At 44.1% G+C, this 19,176-nt stretch overlaps 1 protein-coding gene across 14 annotated transcripts in view; it reads right to left on the bottom strand.

Annotated features, from left to right (window-relative positions):
* RCOR2 (REST corepressor 2) overlaps positions 1 to 19,176 on the bottom strand; it is a 200,387-nt gene that overhangs the window by 14,719 nt on the left and 166,492 nt on the right. For 6 of the 14 annotated variants that reach the window (XM_077287651.1, XM_077287652.1, XM_077287647.1 and 3 more), the window contains one exon: positions 11,512 to 11,689. The exons of 3 other annotated variants lie outside the window; for them this stretch is intronic. In XM_077287651.1, the coding sequence (XP_077143766.1) occupies positions 11,512 to 11,689 (178 nt within the window). Of the gene's footprint in view, positions 1 to 11,090; positions 11,279 to 11,511; positions 11,690 to 12,128; positions 12,475 to 19,176 lie in introns of those variants that run through there. 5 more of the 14 variants (XM_077287658.1, XM_077287650.1, XM_077287656.1 and 2 more) reach the window with 4 other exon arrangements.

Genomic DNA, 19,176 nt, shown 5'->3' with positions numbered 1-19,176 from the left:
CCATAAGTTGCTTGTTCTAGCTCAAGGTAACATGACCAAAAAAAAAAATCTTGTTTGTTACTTTCCAAGTAATACATGTAAGAGTATAAAACAGATTTGGTAGGATGCAAGTCAGATTACCTCCTGGTTTGCATACATATTAAAATTAAATCATTCAAAAAAACTCATACCGTCAGGGACTGGTCGAACATCTACTTACATAGTAGCCTCCCGACACTCCTCAACAAACTATATCAATGGAGAGAAGAATCAGGTACGGAGCTACCTGGCCGCAGCTCTCGCTCATCTGCTCATTCAGAACACAAACACTTGGCCAACACATTCATTCCCAAGTATGGCGAAGTCGGAAGAGAAAAGTTGGCCTGAAAAACTATTTTGGTTAATTGACATCTATGTATGGGCCTCTTTAGTCCAGACAGACTATAGATCTCTGTAGAAGTACAACGCAAATCTGGCATAATGATTAGACTTGGAAATTGTTGAAGAAAGAAAAACAAAACAACATTCTCATCAGTAATGAGTTTTAAGGTACCGTTACACTAAACGACTTACCAACGATCACGACCAGCGATACGACCTGGCCGTGATCGTTGGTAAGTCGTTGTGTGGTCGCTGGGGAGCTGTCACACAGACAGCTCTCTCCAGCGACCAACGATCAGGGGAACGACTTCGGCATCGTTGAAACTGTCTTCAACGATGCCGAAGTCCCCCTGCAGCACCCGGGTAACCAGGGTAAACATCGGGTTACTAAGTGCAGGGCCGCGCTTAGTAACCCGATATTTACCCTGGTTACCATTGTAAAAGTAAAAAAAAAAAAAAACAGTACATACTCACATTCTGATGTCTGTCACGTCCCCCGGCGTCCAGAGGGTTACGCGCTGCTGCTCAGAGCTTCCTGCACTGACTGTGTCAGCGCCGGCAGTAAAGCAGAGCACAGCGGTGACGTCACCTCGCTGCAAAGTCGCTTAGTGTGAAGGTACCTTTATGGTTTTATCTTAAATGTTTGCATAAACCTTCCTACAAGTGATAGCAGAGATATTGGTGGAATTAATGCTAGGGGCGAGACAGACTGGTGAATTAAAAACAAAAAACTACTAAAGAGAATTAGCCTGGGTTCCAGAAAGGCATTAGTGTAGTCCTAGAGAAATCGGTACCTGGTTTACATCCTATTCATGGTGGAAGAACAGAGGTGTTTTGAAGAATTTCTCAAAAGCATTAGTCGTGCTGCAAAATTTAAAAATGATCAGATTTTTTTTTTTTTTAAAGCAAAAAAACTAAGTGATGGTAATTAAGGTTTCTTAAATTTTCTGGTGCTGGATGAAGGAGATATTCCCACCTACATAGATGGGGATCTCTTAGGCTACTTTCACACTGCTCCGTCGGTACGGGCCGTCGCAATGCGTCGGGCCGACGTACCGATGGACGCTGTGAAATTACTGCAAAACATGGGCAGCGGATGCAGTTTTACAACGCATCCGCTGCCCATTCTGCAGTCCGGTGAGGAGGGGGCGGAGTTTCGGCCGCGCATGCGTGGTCGAAAATGGCAGATGTGACGCACAAAAAAAGTTACATGGAACTTTTTTTGTGCCGATGGTCCGCCAAAGCACAACGGATGCGACGTGTGGCACTCCGTCCCAATGCGTTGCTAATGCAAGTCTATGGAGAAAAAAACGCATCCTGTGGGCACATTTGCAGGATGCGTTTTTTCTCCAAAACGACGCATTGCGACGTACGTCACACGACGCTAGTGTGAAAGTAGCCTTAGATAGTTCTTGTAAAAACGAGCACTTTTGAAAATGCACTGTTTACCACCATTTGCCTTGGAGATTGACCACAGTTACTGTCTAGCACTGGTGGCCAAACATACACAGGGTTTACAATCTCTTTTCTGTTGAGCTTGTAAGCACTGCAATAAAGATGGCCAGGATCCCTAGAGAGCACAGTTCTCTCCTAATTTCCGCTAGCATCAGAGTGGTGTTTATAAGCTAGATGGCAGTAGTGGTCGGTCTCCAGGGGAACGAGCAGGAAACAAAACAAAACAAAAAAAAGTCAAATATCTCAACCACACTCATCCATGAACATATGTAGTCCTTTAAATGAATTTCCCAGTAAACCGATGACCTTGCGAGAATATCAGGCCCAATTTTCAATTTTCAGGACCCTTAATCCAGAGACTTAAGGGACTGCAGCACTGCAGATTTTCTGTGCAGGGAGCTACAGCACAGACCCATTTACTTTAACTGAAAAAAGTCAAGGGTTCACATTGCAAAACAAGCAGTGTGGCCCCTTCAATCTCAATCTTTGTGGATCCTGGCCGTCCGACTACCATATGGTATACCCCATTAATTATGTACCACACTAAACATAACTGTCATTGATGCCAAGTAATGGATTATTCACAACACCATAGGGCTAAGTTGGCCATCCACTTTACATTAAACGTTGCCCAAACCTGTCCACCAATCATTTATTGTGCATCCGACTCTCCCAGACAGTACATGACAGGTGAAAGAAAGATCAGTCGGCCATATGTCTGTAGTCAGTGGTCATATCTGGTTGGCAAATAAACATTTATCCGACAGTAATATAAACTATGCTAGCTTTAGACCTAGGGTCCTTTACAGAAGTAAAACAAAAAATAAATATATTCTAACTGCACATCCACCTATAATGAAGAAAACTCTAAGGTCAAGGTCATAGCAGAATGGAGTTTCCCATTACAAAAGTAGCCCCCGCTCTGGTGGACCTAGGGGGAATTTGTCACCAGGTTTTTCCCATGTAATCCAAGAGCAGCATAATGTAGGGATATACAGTTAGGTCCATATATATTTGGACAGAGACAACATTTTTCCAATTTTGGTTATAAACATTACCACAATGAATTTTAAACAAAACAATTCAGATGCAGTTGAAGTTCAGACTTTCAGCTTTCATTTGAGGGTATCCACATTAAAATTGGATGAAGAGTTTAGGAGTTTCAACTCCTTAACATGTGCCACCCTGTTTTTAAAGGGACCAAAAGTAATTGGACAGATTCAATAATTTTAAATAAAATGTTCATTTCTAGTACTTGGTTGAAAACCCTTGGCTGGCAATGACTGCCTGAAGTCTTGAACTCATGGACATCACCAGACGCTGTGTTTCCTCCATTTTGATGCTCTGCCAGGCCTTCACTGCGGTGGTTTTCAGTTGCTGTTTGTTTGTGGGCCTTTCTGTCTGAAGTTTAGTCTTTAACAAGTGAAATGCATGCTCAATTGGGTTGAGATCAGGTGACTGACTTGGCCATTCAAGAATATTTCACTTCTTTGATTTAATTAACTCCTGGGTTGCTTTGGCTTTATGTTTTGGGTCATTGTCCATCTGTAGTATGAAACGACGACCAGTTTTGCTGCATTTGGCTGGATCTGAGCACACAGTATGGCTCTGAATACCTCAGAATTCATTGGGCTGCTTCTGTCCTGTGTCACATCATCAATAATCACTAGTGACCCAGTGCCACTGGCAGCCATTTATGCCCAAGCCATCACACTGCCTCCGCCGTGTTTTACAGATGATGTGGTATGCTTTGGATCATGAGCTGTACCACGCCTTCGCCATACTTTTCTCTTTCCATCATTCTGGTAGAGGTTGATCTTGGTTTCATCTGTCCAAAGAATGTTCTTCCAGAACGGTGCTGACTTTTTTAGATGTATTTTAGCAAAGTCCAGTCTAACCTTTTTCTTCTTGATGCTTATGAGTGGCTTGCACCGTGCAGTGAACCCTCTGTAGTTACTTTCATGCAGTCTTCTCTTTATGGTAGATTTGGATATTGATACACCTACCTCCTGGAGAGTGTTATTCACTTGGTTGGCTGTTGTGAAGAAGTTTCTCTTCACCATGGAGATTATTCTGCGATCATCCCCCACTGTTGTCTTCCGTGGGCGCCCAGGTCTTTTTGCATTGATGAGTTCACCAGTGCTTTCTTTCTTTCTCAGGATGTACCAAACTGTAGATTTTGCCACTCCTAATATTGTAGCAATTTCTCGGATGGGTTTTTTCTGTTTTCGCAGATTAAGGATGGCTTGTTTCATCTGCATGGAGAGCTCCTGTGACCGCATGTTTACTTCACAGCAAAACCTTCCAAATGCAAGCACCACACCTCAAATCAACTCCAGGCCTTTTATCTGCTTAATTTAGAATGGCATAACGAAGGGACTGCCCACACCTGTCCATGAAATAGCCTTGGAGTCAATTGTCCAATTACTTTTGGTCCCTTTAAAAACAGGGTGGCACAGGTTAAGGAGCTGAAACTCCTAAACCCTTCATCCGATTTTAATGTGGATACCCTCAAATGAAAGCTGAAAGTCTGAACTTCAACTGCATCTGAATTGTTTTGTTTAAAATTCATTGTGGTAATGTCTGTAACCAAAATTAGAAAAATGTTGTCTCTGTCCAAATATATATGGACCTAACTGTAGATGCTGATTCCAGGGATGTATCACTTACTGGTCTGTGTCTAAGTGTCCGTCTACAGTAGGCGTACATGCCGAAAAATGATGCATGGCAGAGCGCATATTTGCTATTATAGTCTATGGCTCTGTCATCGCATTCGCCCGAATCCTGTTTTTCGGGGAGTTCAGACGCAAGTCCAGACGGTGCCACACTGAACGGGTGCCAGAATGCAGTGTGAAAGCGATCTAAAACCAAAGGAAAGATGGAAAATACAGCAAAAAAACATATAGAAAGGATACAAGAAAGGAAATGATGACAAATATCTGTAAAGGAGCATCAATAGGAATTTTAGGAGCAACTGACATTTAGAAGGTGGCTTCTCATCCCTCCCCCTCCTAATGGGTTAAGAAACAAAAGCAATGCAAAACAAAGGGAAGAGAAAACAGAAACCAGCAAGAGGACGCATACATAAAACTGGATACGGCTATGATACAACCGACTGTATTTCCTTCTCAAAAAATATATCCCCTTTAGTAAAGGCATCAACATTATGTGACGGGAAATCAGCTTCTGCATGACATGTAGTCACTTTTAATAGAAAGTACCCACCTAAACCTTGGAAATAAGGAATATTTTACCAATACATTTATTATGCTACTCTGAGTTAAGAGGGGGGATTCTCTGTTCATAATCCTTATATCTCTGTTCAAAAGTATATTCATCTCCTGCTGTGAAGGACAATTATATCAATGGGCATGGTGTAATGCTTAATTTCCCCTGTGGGGGTGCTGCAGGGAAAATGAACACTTCCATTGTATATTGTGAGCTCCCTCTAGAGGCAGCTAGGACTTATTTATCTATAGCTGTATGAAGCGAAGCAGGAGTTTCTGTACTCCATTCATGTTATGGCTCATGCACATGACTAATAATTTGATGAGTGTTATCTATGGATTTCACGGATAGCACTTGTTAGCATGATTTTCAGTGGGGCTGGGCACATGCCCGAGTCTTTCCTCAGACAGAGTGGTTCAAGGGAAAATGGAAAATAAAAAAAATATGGGAGACATCAGATTTTGATCCAAGTGTCGTTGCAAAATCAACAGTGCAAGTCTATGTGTGCATGAAAAAATAAATAGATAAATTGTGTCAGACTTTTCTCTCCATGCCTGAGAAATGTGGATGCAAGTCTGATCAAAGTCATTGTACAGTTTTTCTCTGGTGTAGAGAAAACTGTAGTGCGACCCTAACCTTAAAGGGAACCTGTCACCCCCAATATCAAAGGTGAGCTAAGCCCACCGGCATTAGGGGATTATCTACAGCATTCTGTAATGCTGTAGATAAGCCCCCGATGTAACCTGAAAGATGAGAAAAAGGGGTTAGATTATACTCACCCAGGGGCGGTCCCGGTTCTGGTCCGATGGGTGTCGCGGTCCGGTCCGGGGCCTCCCATCTTCTTTCCATGACGTCCTCTTCTTGTCTTCACGCTGCGGCTTCGGCGCAGGCGTACTCTGCCCTGTTGAGGGCAGAACAAAGTACTGCAGTGCGCAGGCGCTGGGCCTCTCTGACCTTTCCCGGTGCCTGCGCACTGCAGTACTTTGCTCTGCCCTCAACAGGGCAAAGTACGCCTGCGCCGGAGCCGCGGCAGGAAGACAAGAAGACGACATCATCGTAAGAAGATGGGAGGCCCCGGACCGGACCGCGACACCCATCGGACTGGACCGCCCCTGGGTGAGTATAATATAACCCCTTTTTCTCATCTTTCAGGATACATCGGGGGCTTATCTACAGCATTACAGAATAATAAGATAGATAAGCCCCAGATGCCGGTAGGCTTAGCTCACCTTCGATTTTGGGGGTGACAGGTTCCCTTTAAAGAAACACACCATCCTTAACCCCTTTACGACATCGGGCGTAATAGTTTGCCGATGTCAGACTCCCTCCCTTTTCCGGCACATGTTAGCTGTTTTGAACAGCTGATATGTGCTCGCAACAGCCACAGGTGGAATCATGAACCAACCATGACTGTTAACCTGTTAAATGGCGCTGTCAAACTGTGACAGAAGCATTTAACATGCGCTGCTGGCAAGTGCGCCGGAAATCCCACCCAATGGCGCCCATGTCACATGAGAGAGAGTCACCAATGAATTGGCATGACACACAGAGGTCTCCAGTAGACCTCTATGTTTGTCACTGCTGGATTGCTATGAGCGCCGCCCGGTAGTCGGTGCTCATAGCAAGTCAGCGATTCTGCTACATACAGGCGATCTGATAATCGTCTGCATGTAGCAGAGGTGATTGCTATTGAAGCATGCCAAAAGTAAAAAAAATAAAATGTTTTTAAAAATATTCAAAAAAATAAAAGTTAAAATCACCCCCCTTTTACCCCATTCAAATTAAAAAAAAATCAAAAAAAATCAAACACATATTTGGTATCGCCATGTTCAGAAACATCCGATATAGATAGATATATATATATATATATATAAGAATTAACCTGATCGCTGAACTGCATAACAAAAAAAGGCGAAACGCCAGAATTATTTTTTTTTTTTTTGTCGCTGCAACATTGCATTAACCCCTTCATGGCCGGAGGTATTTTCAGCTTTGCGTTTTTTTGCTCCCCTTTTTTCATAACCGTAACTTTTTTATTTTACCATCAAAATGGCCATGTGAGGGTTTGTTTTTGCGGGACAAGTTGTACTTTTGAACGACACCATTGGTTTTAACATATCGTGTACTGGAAAACGGGAAAAAAATTCAAAGTGCGGTGAAATTGCAAAAAAAAGTGCAATCTCACAGTTTATTTGTTTTATTCTTTTTTTTTACTAGGTTCACTAAATGCTAAGACGAACCTGCCATTATGATTCTCCAGGTCATTACGAGTTCATAGACACCAAACATGTCAACATGTCTAGGTTATTTTTTATCAAAGTGGTGAAAAAAAAATTCCAAAGTTTGTAAAAAAAATTATTATTACTAAAAGAAATTGCTGAGCCCACATCAAAGTCGCTGTACAAAACAGCTGACATGTGCGCGCAATAGCGGCGAGTGGAATCACGATTCACCCGCCTCTATTAACTAGTTAAATGCCGCTGTCAAATGCTGACAGCAGCATTTAACTACCACTTCCGGTCATCGGGATGGAAATGCATGCATCGCCGACCCCCGTCATGTGATCGGGGGTCAGTGATTGATGCGACGTCATGACAACCTGAGGTCTCCTTGAGACCTCTATGGTTGTTGATGCCGGCTTACTGTGAGCGCCACCCTGTGGTCTGCACTCATAGCAAGCCTGCATTTCAGCTACATAGCAGCGATCGGATGATCGCTCCTATGTAGCTCAGCTGATCCAGTTGTGCCAGCTTCTAGTCTCCCATGGAAACTATTAAAGCATGGCAAAAGTTTAAAAAAAGTTTTATAAAATATGAAAAAAATAAAAAAATATATAAAAGTTTAAATCGCCCCCATTCAAAATAAAACAATTAAAAAAAATCAAACATACACGTTTGGTATCACCGCGTTCAGAATCGCCCGATCTATCAATTAAAAAAAATGCATTAACCTGATCGCTAAACAGCGTAGCAAGAAAAAAGAAAAAGAATTCAAAACGTCAGAATTACGTTTTTTGGGTCGTTGCGACATTGCATTAAAATGAAATAACGGGCGATCAAAAGGACGTATCTGCACAAAAATTGGTATCGTTAAAAAGGTCAGCTCGGCACCCAAAAAATAAGCCCTCACCCAACATTCCCGAAAAATAGAAACGATACGGGTATCGGAAAATGGATCAATTTTTTCTTTTTTTATTTTAGCAAAGTTTGGAATTTTTGTTCCACCACTTAGATAAAAAATAACCTAGACATGTTTGGTGTCTATGAACTCGTAATGATGTGGAGAATCACAATCGCAGGTCAGTTTTAGCATTTAGTGAACCTAGCAAAAAAGCCAAATAAAAAACAAGTGTGGGATAGCACTTTTTTTTGCTATTTCACCACACTTGGATTTTTTTTCCCCGTTTTCTAGTACAAGACATAGTAAAACCAGTGGTGGCGTTCAAAAGTACAACTCATCCCGCAAAAAATAAGCCCTCACATGGCCATATTGACAAAAAAATAAAAAACTTTATGGCTCTGGGAAGGAGGGGGAACGAAAAAGGGCTGCGTCTTGAAGGGGTTAATGGAAAAATAAAAAAAAATTATGGCTCTGGGAAGAAGGGGAGTAAAAAATAAAATTGCTAAACCAAAAATACCTCTGGTCATTAAGGGGTTAAAAAAAATCAGTGCTTGTCAGTTTTATAAACAAACTTAGAATATTATTATTATAAATAATAATGTAAAAAAAAAAAAAGAAAAAAAAGAAAAAAAAGTGTTCATGTGATAGCTGTACCAAGACCAGAAAGACCCCACAGACATTATCAGGAATCAGACAGCTACGGTCTACGGTATCTAGTTCTGGGGCGGCCTCCCAACTCTCCCCCAACATGTTCTGAATGAAAACATCTGACCCTTTTTTTTCTCCAAGATGATAAGCGACCACTAGAGGAACATGGCAGCAGCAAACTTTGCTCTCCCCATAGAGAACACATGAACACTTGGCCAAGCTGAACGCTCCTGTCTAAAGGTGAGGGAGAATTAGTGTACAAGACAAAACCGTAAAGATGAACTAGACAATTTTTAAATCATTGCAATAATGAGAAAATGAAACGCAACAACAGTACTAAATGTTCTGAGGGAAGATCAAGGTCTATGATTAAGAGGGTGTCTGCCCTGTAGATTTCGTTTAAAGAAAGATCCCCTCTTTAAAAAAAAAAAAAAAACAACTAAGATGATCCCTGGATTTAGGCTATGTGCACACGTTGCGGATTTCCTGCGGATCCGCAGCGTTTTTTCCGCGTAGAAACACTGCAGAGCCGCAAAGTGATTTACAGTACAATGTAAATCAATGGGAAAAAAAATGCTGTGCTAATGGTGCGGAAAATTCCGTGCGGAAAAGCTGCGGATTAAAAGAATTAGCATGTCACTTCTTTTGTGCGGATCTGCAGCGTTTTTGTACCCATTCCATTATAGAAATCCGCAGGGGTAAAAACGCTTGAAATGGGCACAAAATCCGCACCTGCGTTTTCAGCCAAGAGATGCAGAATCTGCACAAAAAATTCCAGAGGCTAATCCACAACGTGGGCACATAGCCTTAAAAACAGGATGTATCCCACCGCAGGACTCCCCAATGAAATTGCAGGGCTAACACAGAGGAAATCAGGTATCACGTGGTGTCTATTGACATCAATGTTAATTCTAGGTCCTCCAGATAAAGACATGGTAACATTTTGTCATCTTTAGGCCATTAGAAATGCACTCATTTATCTCTAACAGGAGACTAAAGCAAAAATTGGTCAAACTCTGAATGCAAGATATGAGAAACGGGGACATGCAAGTTGCCAAGGTCGTGTTTCAGATATTAGACCCTTAAAGAAAAAAAGGAGGATAAAATGGGAGTTCTAATCGATCAGATCAGACAACGAGGTGGGGCCGAGACATGAAGCTGTATCGGCCATCGAACTTACACTGTACCTGTAGTATTGTGAGAGAAATTGGAGGATGAACATATGGTGCAAGAGAGCAATAAAAAGAGTGGGAATATAATACACTGCAAATAATGAGCCAGGTGCTGGAGAGGTACAGAGACAGGACCAAAAAATGAGAAGGCTGGGAGCAAGTGTCTAGACTGGTCACCAGCAGAAATGAATGAAGAACACACAACATCAAGTAGTCATAGTGGTGGAGGCTAGCTGGCATCAACTCATGGGAGAGAACCACACAGGAAGCTATGCAGACCCTAGCAAGACCCTTGTAGACCCAAAGAGGTCAGTAGATGTGTGATCTACAAGTACTAAAGAGACAGAGGTCATTGTAAGCAGAAAGATAAAGCAGAGAAAGTCCAGAGGGCAGGTGCTTCTAGAAAAGAGAATAGAAGACATGGAAATTAGATGGACCAAGCACTAAAGACAAGCAGGATATAAAGAATGAGGGATAGGAAACAAGAAAAGATAATAGCCAGTATATACCATGGGCAGCTGCACGCTAACAAAGCTCCAGTAAGGGGTTAATTAACTAACAAAGGCCAGACAGATCTAAAATATGGCCTGCAGGCTAATAAGGAAGCATCCCGGAGTACAGGGACTCCTAACAGTCACTCAAGGAGCTTTAGGTCCAACTCATCCCCAAAACAGTCCATATAATAATCCCCATCACAGCCTCACTTCCCCTCATTAATTACACTGATGCATGGCACCAACTAACCCCATCACAAGGTAATCCTGCAATTGCAGCTCTCAAACCCTTCCCCTGCCAAACAGCAGCGGCGGCAGCAGCGTTTAGCCATTGTCCTGCCAGAGCTGCACTCAGCCCTCATCTTATTGGAGACCTGTGTGGCTGCATTCAGTCCTTGTCCTACCAGAAAGCGGCCCCCCATCTCTCCTGCTAGATGGCGGTTAGGAAGCCCCCACAAACACATTTCCTGCCAGGGAACAGCATGACAGTACTCATTCCCTCATTTTTCCCCCAGAAAATGACATATCAGCCCTTAATCTATTTCCTTCCAGGGGGTACCAGGCAAACCTTATCCTTTTCTACCTTTTGGGAAGCTATAGCAAAACCTCTAACCCATTTCCTTTAGAGAGCAGGAAAGCAGACATTGACCCATTATCTGCAAGGCGGCTGTAGCGAACCCCTCAATGGCTACCAGCGGGATTAACCCTTTCTGGCTATGTAGCCGTAAAGCAGCTGCTACTAAACCCATTGGAGCAGCACTGGAGCCCTGGACCCCTGCAGGGGCGCTGTAAAGCAGCCATTAACCCATTCCGTCTCAGAGGGTGGACAGTCCTTAACCCTTCCCCTTCTTAAAGCAGGGGGTAAACCCATTCCCTTTAACGCCTTCCATGCCAAAGTAATGCAAAGCAGACTTTAATCCTTTTAGTTCCAGGTAGCTCCAAGGAAGTCCTTAACCCATTAATTACCAGAGCAGCCTTAGCAAGACAATAAGCCCTAAGACATGTCCATTTTTGAGAGATTCCTGAACCCTCACCCCTTGGCGCTTCATCCTCGCTGCTGTCCTCCTCGGAATTGCTTCCCAAGCTGTCTGATTTGGCTCTGTTACGAGAGAGGATTGCAGTGGAGCCTGGAGACTTTTCCATCACCGAGGGCATTGCTGGTTCCTTCAACCCTTCAGTTCTTGCCAAGAACGCCAGATCACCTTGAAAATCCTCCAAAAAAAAAAAAAAACCACACAAAAACAAAAATAAAAAAAACAATGAACAAAAGTTACAATGTAACAAAGTCTAGACCCCGGTCAGCCCATCACTTCACATGGAGCCCATTTATTGCTTTATATGGCCTCTTTTATTGGAGAGGAGAGTTGTAGGGTAAAGTATGGAGGACAGCGATGACCACGAATGGGGAATGCGTTACTCACAGTAGATAAAGTTTTTTGTTTGTTTTTTTCTTAAGTGGTTTAAAAAAAAAACCAAACAAACATAAAATGAGGAGAAATCATTGTATCCAGCGCAGGATTGCAGGAAGGGGAGAGCAATAGACCCTGATAACAAAGGACCCCGGTGACATGGCTTTCAGGTGAGGAATCAGGGGGATGCGAGAGTTCAGATCTCCGGAGAGGCGATCATACAGCAGCATTGTTCTCTATACCTGGAGCTCTGCCTCTTGTGCGGCACACAGAAAAGTTTGCAGAGGCAATGTCTCCCCTGGAAGCCCCAGCTCAGTGCATGGGATGGATGGGAGAAAGTGTCCCAGGAAGGGGAGTCCAGCGGGTCCCTGTGCCGCTCAGCCACAATGAGAGGCAGCCCCACAGCAGCAGCCTGCTCAGTATCAGGATCCGGCCCCGCCGCCTCACTCCCGCGGAGGCATCCCTCCGCCGCTCAGACTGCCCTGTCTCCCACCATGTGAGTGCACAGCTGCCGCCGGCATCACCCAGTGTGACCTCCCTCACCACCCAGCTCGCCAGGACCCTCTCTCCTCCTCCCCCTGCCATTCAGTCCCTTTCCTTCCAAACTGCTTTTTTTTTTTTACCACCACCTCCTCTATCCCCATTTTCCAGTGTCTGTTACTTTGTTTCCTCCATTACGTCTCTCATTGTGTAGGATCGGCCAGCAACCCTCAGATCTGTCTATTCACACAAAGATATATTTCCTGAATGGAGATTTTTTTTTTTTACAGGAAGGTAGTTCCCTTAATAGCGAATCAAACCCCTCCAGTTACCTGTAGATGACATTAATAAAGGGTCATAACTTAAAAAAAAGATAACGCAAATTATCCCCTATACAAAGTATTCAGGATAACCAGGGGCATAACTTGCAGTGTAGGGACTCCAGTGACAGATATCCAACAGGGGCTCTCCCGCTCACGGATCTTTAATAGAACTGATCTCATATGGGCCAAAGGGATTTTTTGGGGCCCCTTGAGATCCAGGGCCCGGGTGACACTGCAACCCCTGCACCCATTTTAGTTACAACTCTGGGGTCTGACTCCCAATGATCCTGAGAATGGAGCAGAGCTGCACATGCTCGGCCTCCGTTCCACTCATTGTGTATGGGACTACTCTGCTATTTGGGTGGATGAGGGAAATGCAGTAGATAAAGTATATCTCAGCTTCAGCAAAGCATTTGATAAAGTATCTCATACTATCCTTATTGAAAAATCCCCAAGTATGGGCTATGGTTAGGTGGATTCATAACTGGCTCAGTGATCGTACTCAGAGTGGTAATAAATGGTTGCACATCCAATTGGAAGAGTGTTTCAAGTGGGGTACCACAAGGCTCTGTCCTGACCCCAGTGTTCAACATTTTAATTAAATGATCTAGATAAAGGAACAGAAGGTAAACTAATCAAATTTGCAGACAATGCAAAGCTAGGATGGATAGATAACACTAGAGAAGACAAAGAATTCAGAAGGATCTAGATAAGCTTGAACAGTGGGCAGCCACTAAAGGCCCCGTCACACATAGCGAGATCGCTAGCGAGATCGTAGCTGAGTCACAAGTTTTGTGACGCAACAGCGACCTCAGTAGCGATCTCGCTATGTGTGACACGTACCAGCGATCAGGCCCCTGCTGTGAGATCGCTGGTCGTGTCGGAATGGCCTGGACCTTTTTTTGGTCGTTGAGGTCCCGCTGACATCGCTGAATCGGTGTGTGTGACACCGATCCAGCGATGTCTTCACTGGTAACCAGGGTAAACATCGGGTTACTAAGCGCAGGGCCGCGCTTAGTAACCCGATGTTTACCCTGGTTACCAGCGTAAATGTAAAAAAAACCAAACAGTACATACTCACCATCTGATGTCGGTCAGGTCCCTTGCCGTCTGCTTCCCACACTGACTGAGCGCCGCAAAGTGAAAGTGAAAGTACAGCACAGCGGTGACGTCACCGCTGCGCTCTGCTCTCACTGTACGGCCGGATCTCAGTCAGAGCAGGAAGCAGACGGCAACGGACCTGACGGACATCAGATGGTGAGTATGTACTGTTTGTTTTTTTTGGTAACCAGGGTAAACATCGGGTTACTAAGCGCGGCCCTGCGCTTAGTAACCCGATGTTTACCCTGGTTACCCGGGTGCTGCAGGGGGACTTCGGCATCGTTGAAGACAGTTTCAATGATGCCGAAGTCGTTCCCCTGATCGTTGGTCACTGGAGAGAACTGTCTGTGTGACAGCTCCCCAGCGACCACACAGCGACTTACCAACGATCACGGCCAGGTCGTATCGCTGGTCGTGATCGTTGGTAAATCGCTATGTGTGACGGGGCCTTTAAGGTACCTTCACACTGAACAACTTAACAACGATAACGACAGCGATCCGTGACGTTGCAGCGTCCTGGATAGCGATATCGTTGTTTGACACGCAGCAGCGATCAGGATCCTGCTGTGACATCGTTGGTCGGAGCTAGAAGGCCAGCACCTTATTTCGTCGCTGGATCACCCGCTGACATCGCTGAATCGGCGTGTGTGACGCGGATTCAGCGATGTCTTCACTGGTAACCAGGGTAAACATCAGGTTACTAAGCGCAGGGCCGCGCTTAGTAATCCGATATTTACCCTGGTTACCATTGTAAATGTAAAAACAACCAAACACTACATACTTACATTCCGGTGTCTGTCGCGTCCCCCGGCGTCCGCTTCCCTGCACTGTGTCAGCGCCAGCCGGCCGTAAAGCAGAGCACAGCGGTGACGTCACCGCTCTGCTTTAGGGCCGGCGCTTACACAGTGTAGGGAAGCGGACGCCGGGGGACGCAACAGACACCGGAATTTAAGTATGTAGTGTTTGTTTTTTTTTACATTTACACTGGTAACCAGGGTAAACATCGGGTTACTAAGCGCGGCCCTGCGCTTAGTAACCCGATGTTTAACCTGGTTACCCGGGGACTTCGGCATCGTTGGTCGCTGGAGAGCTGTCTGTGTGACAGCTCTCCAGCGACCACACAACGACGAAACAGCGACGCTGCAGCGATCGGCATCGTTGTCTATATCGCTGCAGCGTTGCTTAATGTGACGGTACCTTTAGAATGGTATTTAACAAGGAGAAAAGCAAGACTCTACAAATGGAAAAGGAAAATTACATCAACAGAATGGGAAGATTAGAACTAAAGGCTGAGTCACACATAACGATATCGTTAACGATATCGTTGCAACGTCACGCTTTTGGTGACGTAAGCAACGATCCCGCTAACGATCTCGTTATGTGTGACAGCGACCAACGATCAGGCCCCTGCTGGGAGATCGTTGGTCGATGGGAATGATCAGGACCTTTTTTTGGTCGCTGATCACCCGCTGTCATCGCTGGATCGGCGTGTGTGACGCCGATCCAGCGATGTGTTCACTTGTAGCCAGGGTAAATATCGGGTTACTAAGTGCAGGGCCGCGCTTAGTAACCCGATATTTACCCTGGTTACCATTGCAAAAGTTTAAAAAAAAAAACACTACATACTCACATTCTGATGTCTGTCACGTCCCCCGGCGTCCACAGCGTTGACTGTGTCAGCGCCGACCGTAAAGCAGAGCACAGCGGTGACGTCACCGCTGTTACTGCCAGCGCTGACACGTTCAGTGCAGGGAAGCTCTCGGCAGCAGTGCGTGCATATTAGCAGCGCTCCTGCCGAAAGCCGTTTTAACCCTGTGGACGCCGGGGGACGTGACAGACATCAGAATGTGAGTATGTAGTGTTTTTTTTTTTTAACTTTTACAATGGTAACCAGGGTAAATATCGGGATACTAAGCGCGGCCCTGCACTTAGTAACCCGATGTTTACCCTGGTTACCCGGGTGCTGCAGGGGGACTTCGGCATCATTGAAGACAGTTTCAACGATGCCGAAGTCGTTCCCCTGATCGTTGGTCGCTGGAGAGAGCTGTCTGTGTGACAGCTCCCCAGCGACCACACAACTTACCAACGATCACGGCCAGGTCGTATCGCTGGTCGTGATCGTTGGTAAGTCGTTTAGTGTAACGGTACATTAAGAAACAGCACATGTGAAGTGTCAAAAAGACTTGGGTTGGGCCTCGGCCACCAGGAAAAAGCATATTACAACACTGGCTGAGTCCGACTATCCCACCACGATCCCTTATACACGCCAAGATCATGTTCCTTTTCAAAATGGAGTGGTTGGAAGCGTTGACCAGTAAAGAAAAGATGTCCAGTAAATTTCTAACTACATGGTCTCTCTTTATTCCGTCTCTCCCTTTGGGGGTTAGGGAAAAACTACGAGCTCATTTTGAAAATACCCAATGGTATCTAATGCAGCGAATAAGTGGTCACACACCAATTCCATAACACAATACAAATATTGAGTGCACGCAGAGAAGAATTGGGGAGGGGTCGGGGAGGGTTAGGGTTCTCGGGGTTTTTTTGTTACTGCTATGTGATCAGTCTAATATATTGTTTATATGCCTTGTTAATTTAAAATTAATAAAAAAGTAAAAAAAAAAAAAAAAAAAAAAAAAAGACTTGGGCATACTAAGGGTATGTGTCCATGTTCAGGTTTGCTTCCGGCTTTGGTCAGGATTTTATGCAGGTAAAATCCTGACCAAATCTGCACCTGAGGTCACTGGCAGGTCACCTGCGGTGTTCCTGCGTGTTTTGCTCATTGTAGCAACATGCTGCGTTCTGAAAAAACGCACCGCATGTGCGTTTTTGCGGGAAAAACGCATGCGTTTTTTAATGCACCGTGAAGACGGGATTTCATTAAATCCCCTCCACTATGCTGTAACATCTGGACGCTGCGTTTTTGACGCTGCGGTTCAACGCTGCATCAAAAACGCAGCGTTTCCTGAACGTGGACACATACCCTTATAGATCACAAACTATACGAGTCTAGATCATGTGAAGTAACTATCCTCTCCTCTACACCTCCTTGGTCAGGCCTCATCTGGACTACTTTGTCCAGTTCTGGGCACCTCATTTAAAAAAAAAAAAAACATTGAAAAACTGTAGCAAGTTCAGTGAAGACCTACCAGAATGGTGAGCGGACTGCAAAGTATGTCCTACGAGAAACGGTCAAAGGATCTGGGAAAATTTAGCTTGCAAAAAAAAAAGAAGGCTAAGAGGAGACTTAATATCTGTCTCCAAAATTTGAAGGGCTGTCACAGTGTAGAGGGACCATCCTTATTCTCATCTGCACATGGAAACACGAGAAACAATGGAATGAAACTGAAAGGGAGAAGATACAGATTAGATATTAGAAGAAAACTTTTTGACAGTGAGGGTAATCAATGAGTGGAATATGCTGCCACAAGAGGTGGCGAGTTCTCCTTCAATGGAAGTCTTCAAACAGAGGCTGGACAGACATCAGTCTTAGACGGTGTAGCGAATCCTGCATTGAGCAGGGGGGTTGGACCCTGGAGGTCCCTTCCAACTCTAACATTCTTTTCTATGATTCTATTTTCGTCAGTCCCCTAGACAAGGAATGGAGCAGAGGTCGACCATGCGCATCTTCACTCTATTCTCCGGAGAACTGGGGTTCCCAGCAGTCAGGTCCCTAGCACTAAGCTATCTAAGGAATAACCCTTTAAACTTTTTGCCCACAACTGGACAACAACTTTTGAATGCCCCCAGTATGCAGAGGGAAAAAACAACAACAAAAAAAAAACAAACACGTTTACCTCCCTGACTGGCGCTGCTGCTCTGACGGTACTGTCTAGGCTGCATCCTATCAGCTGCCGCACTCACATGACATTGTCACAGGATTACTGGGGGCACAGCGCTTGGAGAGGTGGAGTGGCGCTGGTGGAAGGCAAGTGTTTTTTCTTACTTTATTTTTTTCTTATTTTAGACACAGGTGACATTCAAAAATGAGGCGCCAAATTATGTTGTAAGCATCCATAAAATAATATATATCAAATGATTTCTATGGGTGCCATAAGCTTTAGTTTCTCTGTAGTAGCTCAGCAGGCAAACCAAGCTAAGCAAATACAGATTGTCTGGCAAAAATAACTCCTGAAATCAGATTTCCAAGTGCTAAATCTTCCAGGTCACAAATTCCCTTTTCTCCTTCACCAGACTTCTGTATGCTAGACCCCACAACATACCTCCATCTATAAGAGCTTATTCCTTCAGCACATTTGTGCCCCTATTAATAATCCATGTATAATAGTCCCATAATGTGCGCCCCTCCCCCTTCCAGCATGCTTCCTTCCAGTATCCTGACCAGTTGTATCCCTATAATGAAATCTCCTTTTCCTGTTATTTTTCTATCCACACACTGATACAATGTATCATTTTTGTAGTTTTATTTTTTCTCTCCAAAATATTACCTATAAGGTACATTATTTATGGATCCCCTACTTTACATCTATCCATCTAAAAAGATTCAGTGGCTTAGAGGGACTATTTTTTATCCTCCCAGTGAGGGGTTTTAACCCTTAAGGGTTCCTGCTTCACCGCTGGCCAGACATCTTTTAAATTAACTCCTTCTCTTCCAGCGAGTCACTAATGCATGCGAGTTGTTTAAATCTCAGCGGTGGTGCCTAAATACAGAAATGAGATGAGTGCATTTGCCTATATGTGATTAGGTTGTGTAAGGGTTGACTTTATCAGACAGTAACAGGGTGTACACAGGGGGGATTCAGTATAGTGCCTGCAGCACCACCGCATGCAAAATGTGCATGGATCACAGAGGAAAGATGTGCTGCACACAGAGGGAGGGAGTGTCTGCCATGCTTCAGAATCTGTGGAGGTGTCAGATTGCATACTGAGGAAGTTGACACTGCTTTGAGGGGGAAAAAAATAGGACTTTTTTTTTTTTTAAGTATTGTTACATACTAAATATGCCATATTTTCAGCAATTTGAAAAAACTTGATATTATGTATTAAAACGAATGATGTAGATAATGTATAAGAAAGGGAAGAAGACACCTCTTTAAAAATGGTGCCATTTCTGATACAAGTATTTACTACATACATCAGGAATTGTGATTCAACATCGTGCAGATTGTGACATTATTTGGAAGCTCTAGATCGATTCCTCAGAGCCAGAATTGAAAGCATGAATATTCAGCACTGAATTCAGAAAAGAATGGGTATGTGTTAAGGCGTTTTTTGCCACCTTCCAGACTACCAAAACCTTGAGACAATTATAATGCTTCATTTAAATGTTCGACTATCGGCCAAAATCAGTATTGGACTCATATAAATATTTCTAAATCAATCACTATCATTGCTATGATTGTAAATGGTGATCGAGGGGGAGAATCAG

The sequence above is a fragment of the Ranitomeya variabilis genome, chromosome 2 (genome assembly GCF_051348905.1).
Source record: "Ranitomeya variabilis isolate aRanVar5 chromosome 2, aRanVar5.hap1, whole genome shotgun sequence".
Lineage (NCBI taxonomy): Eukaryota > Metazoa > Chordata > Amphibia > Anura > Dendrobatidae > Ranitomeya > Ranitomeya variabilis.
This window is presented reverse-complemented; position numbering and strand designations above follow the sequence as displayed.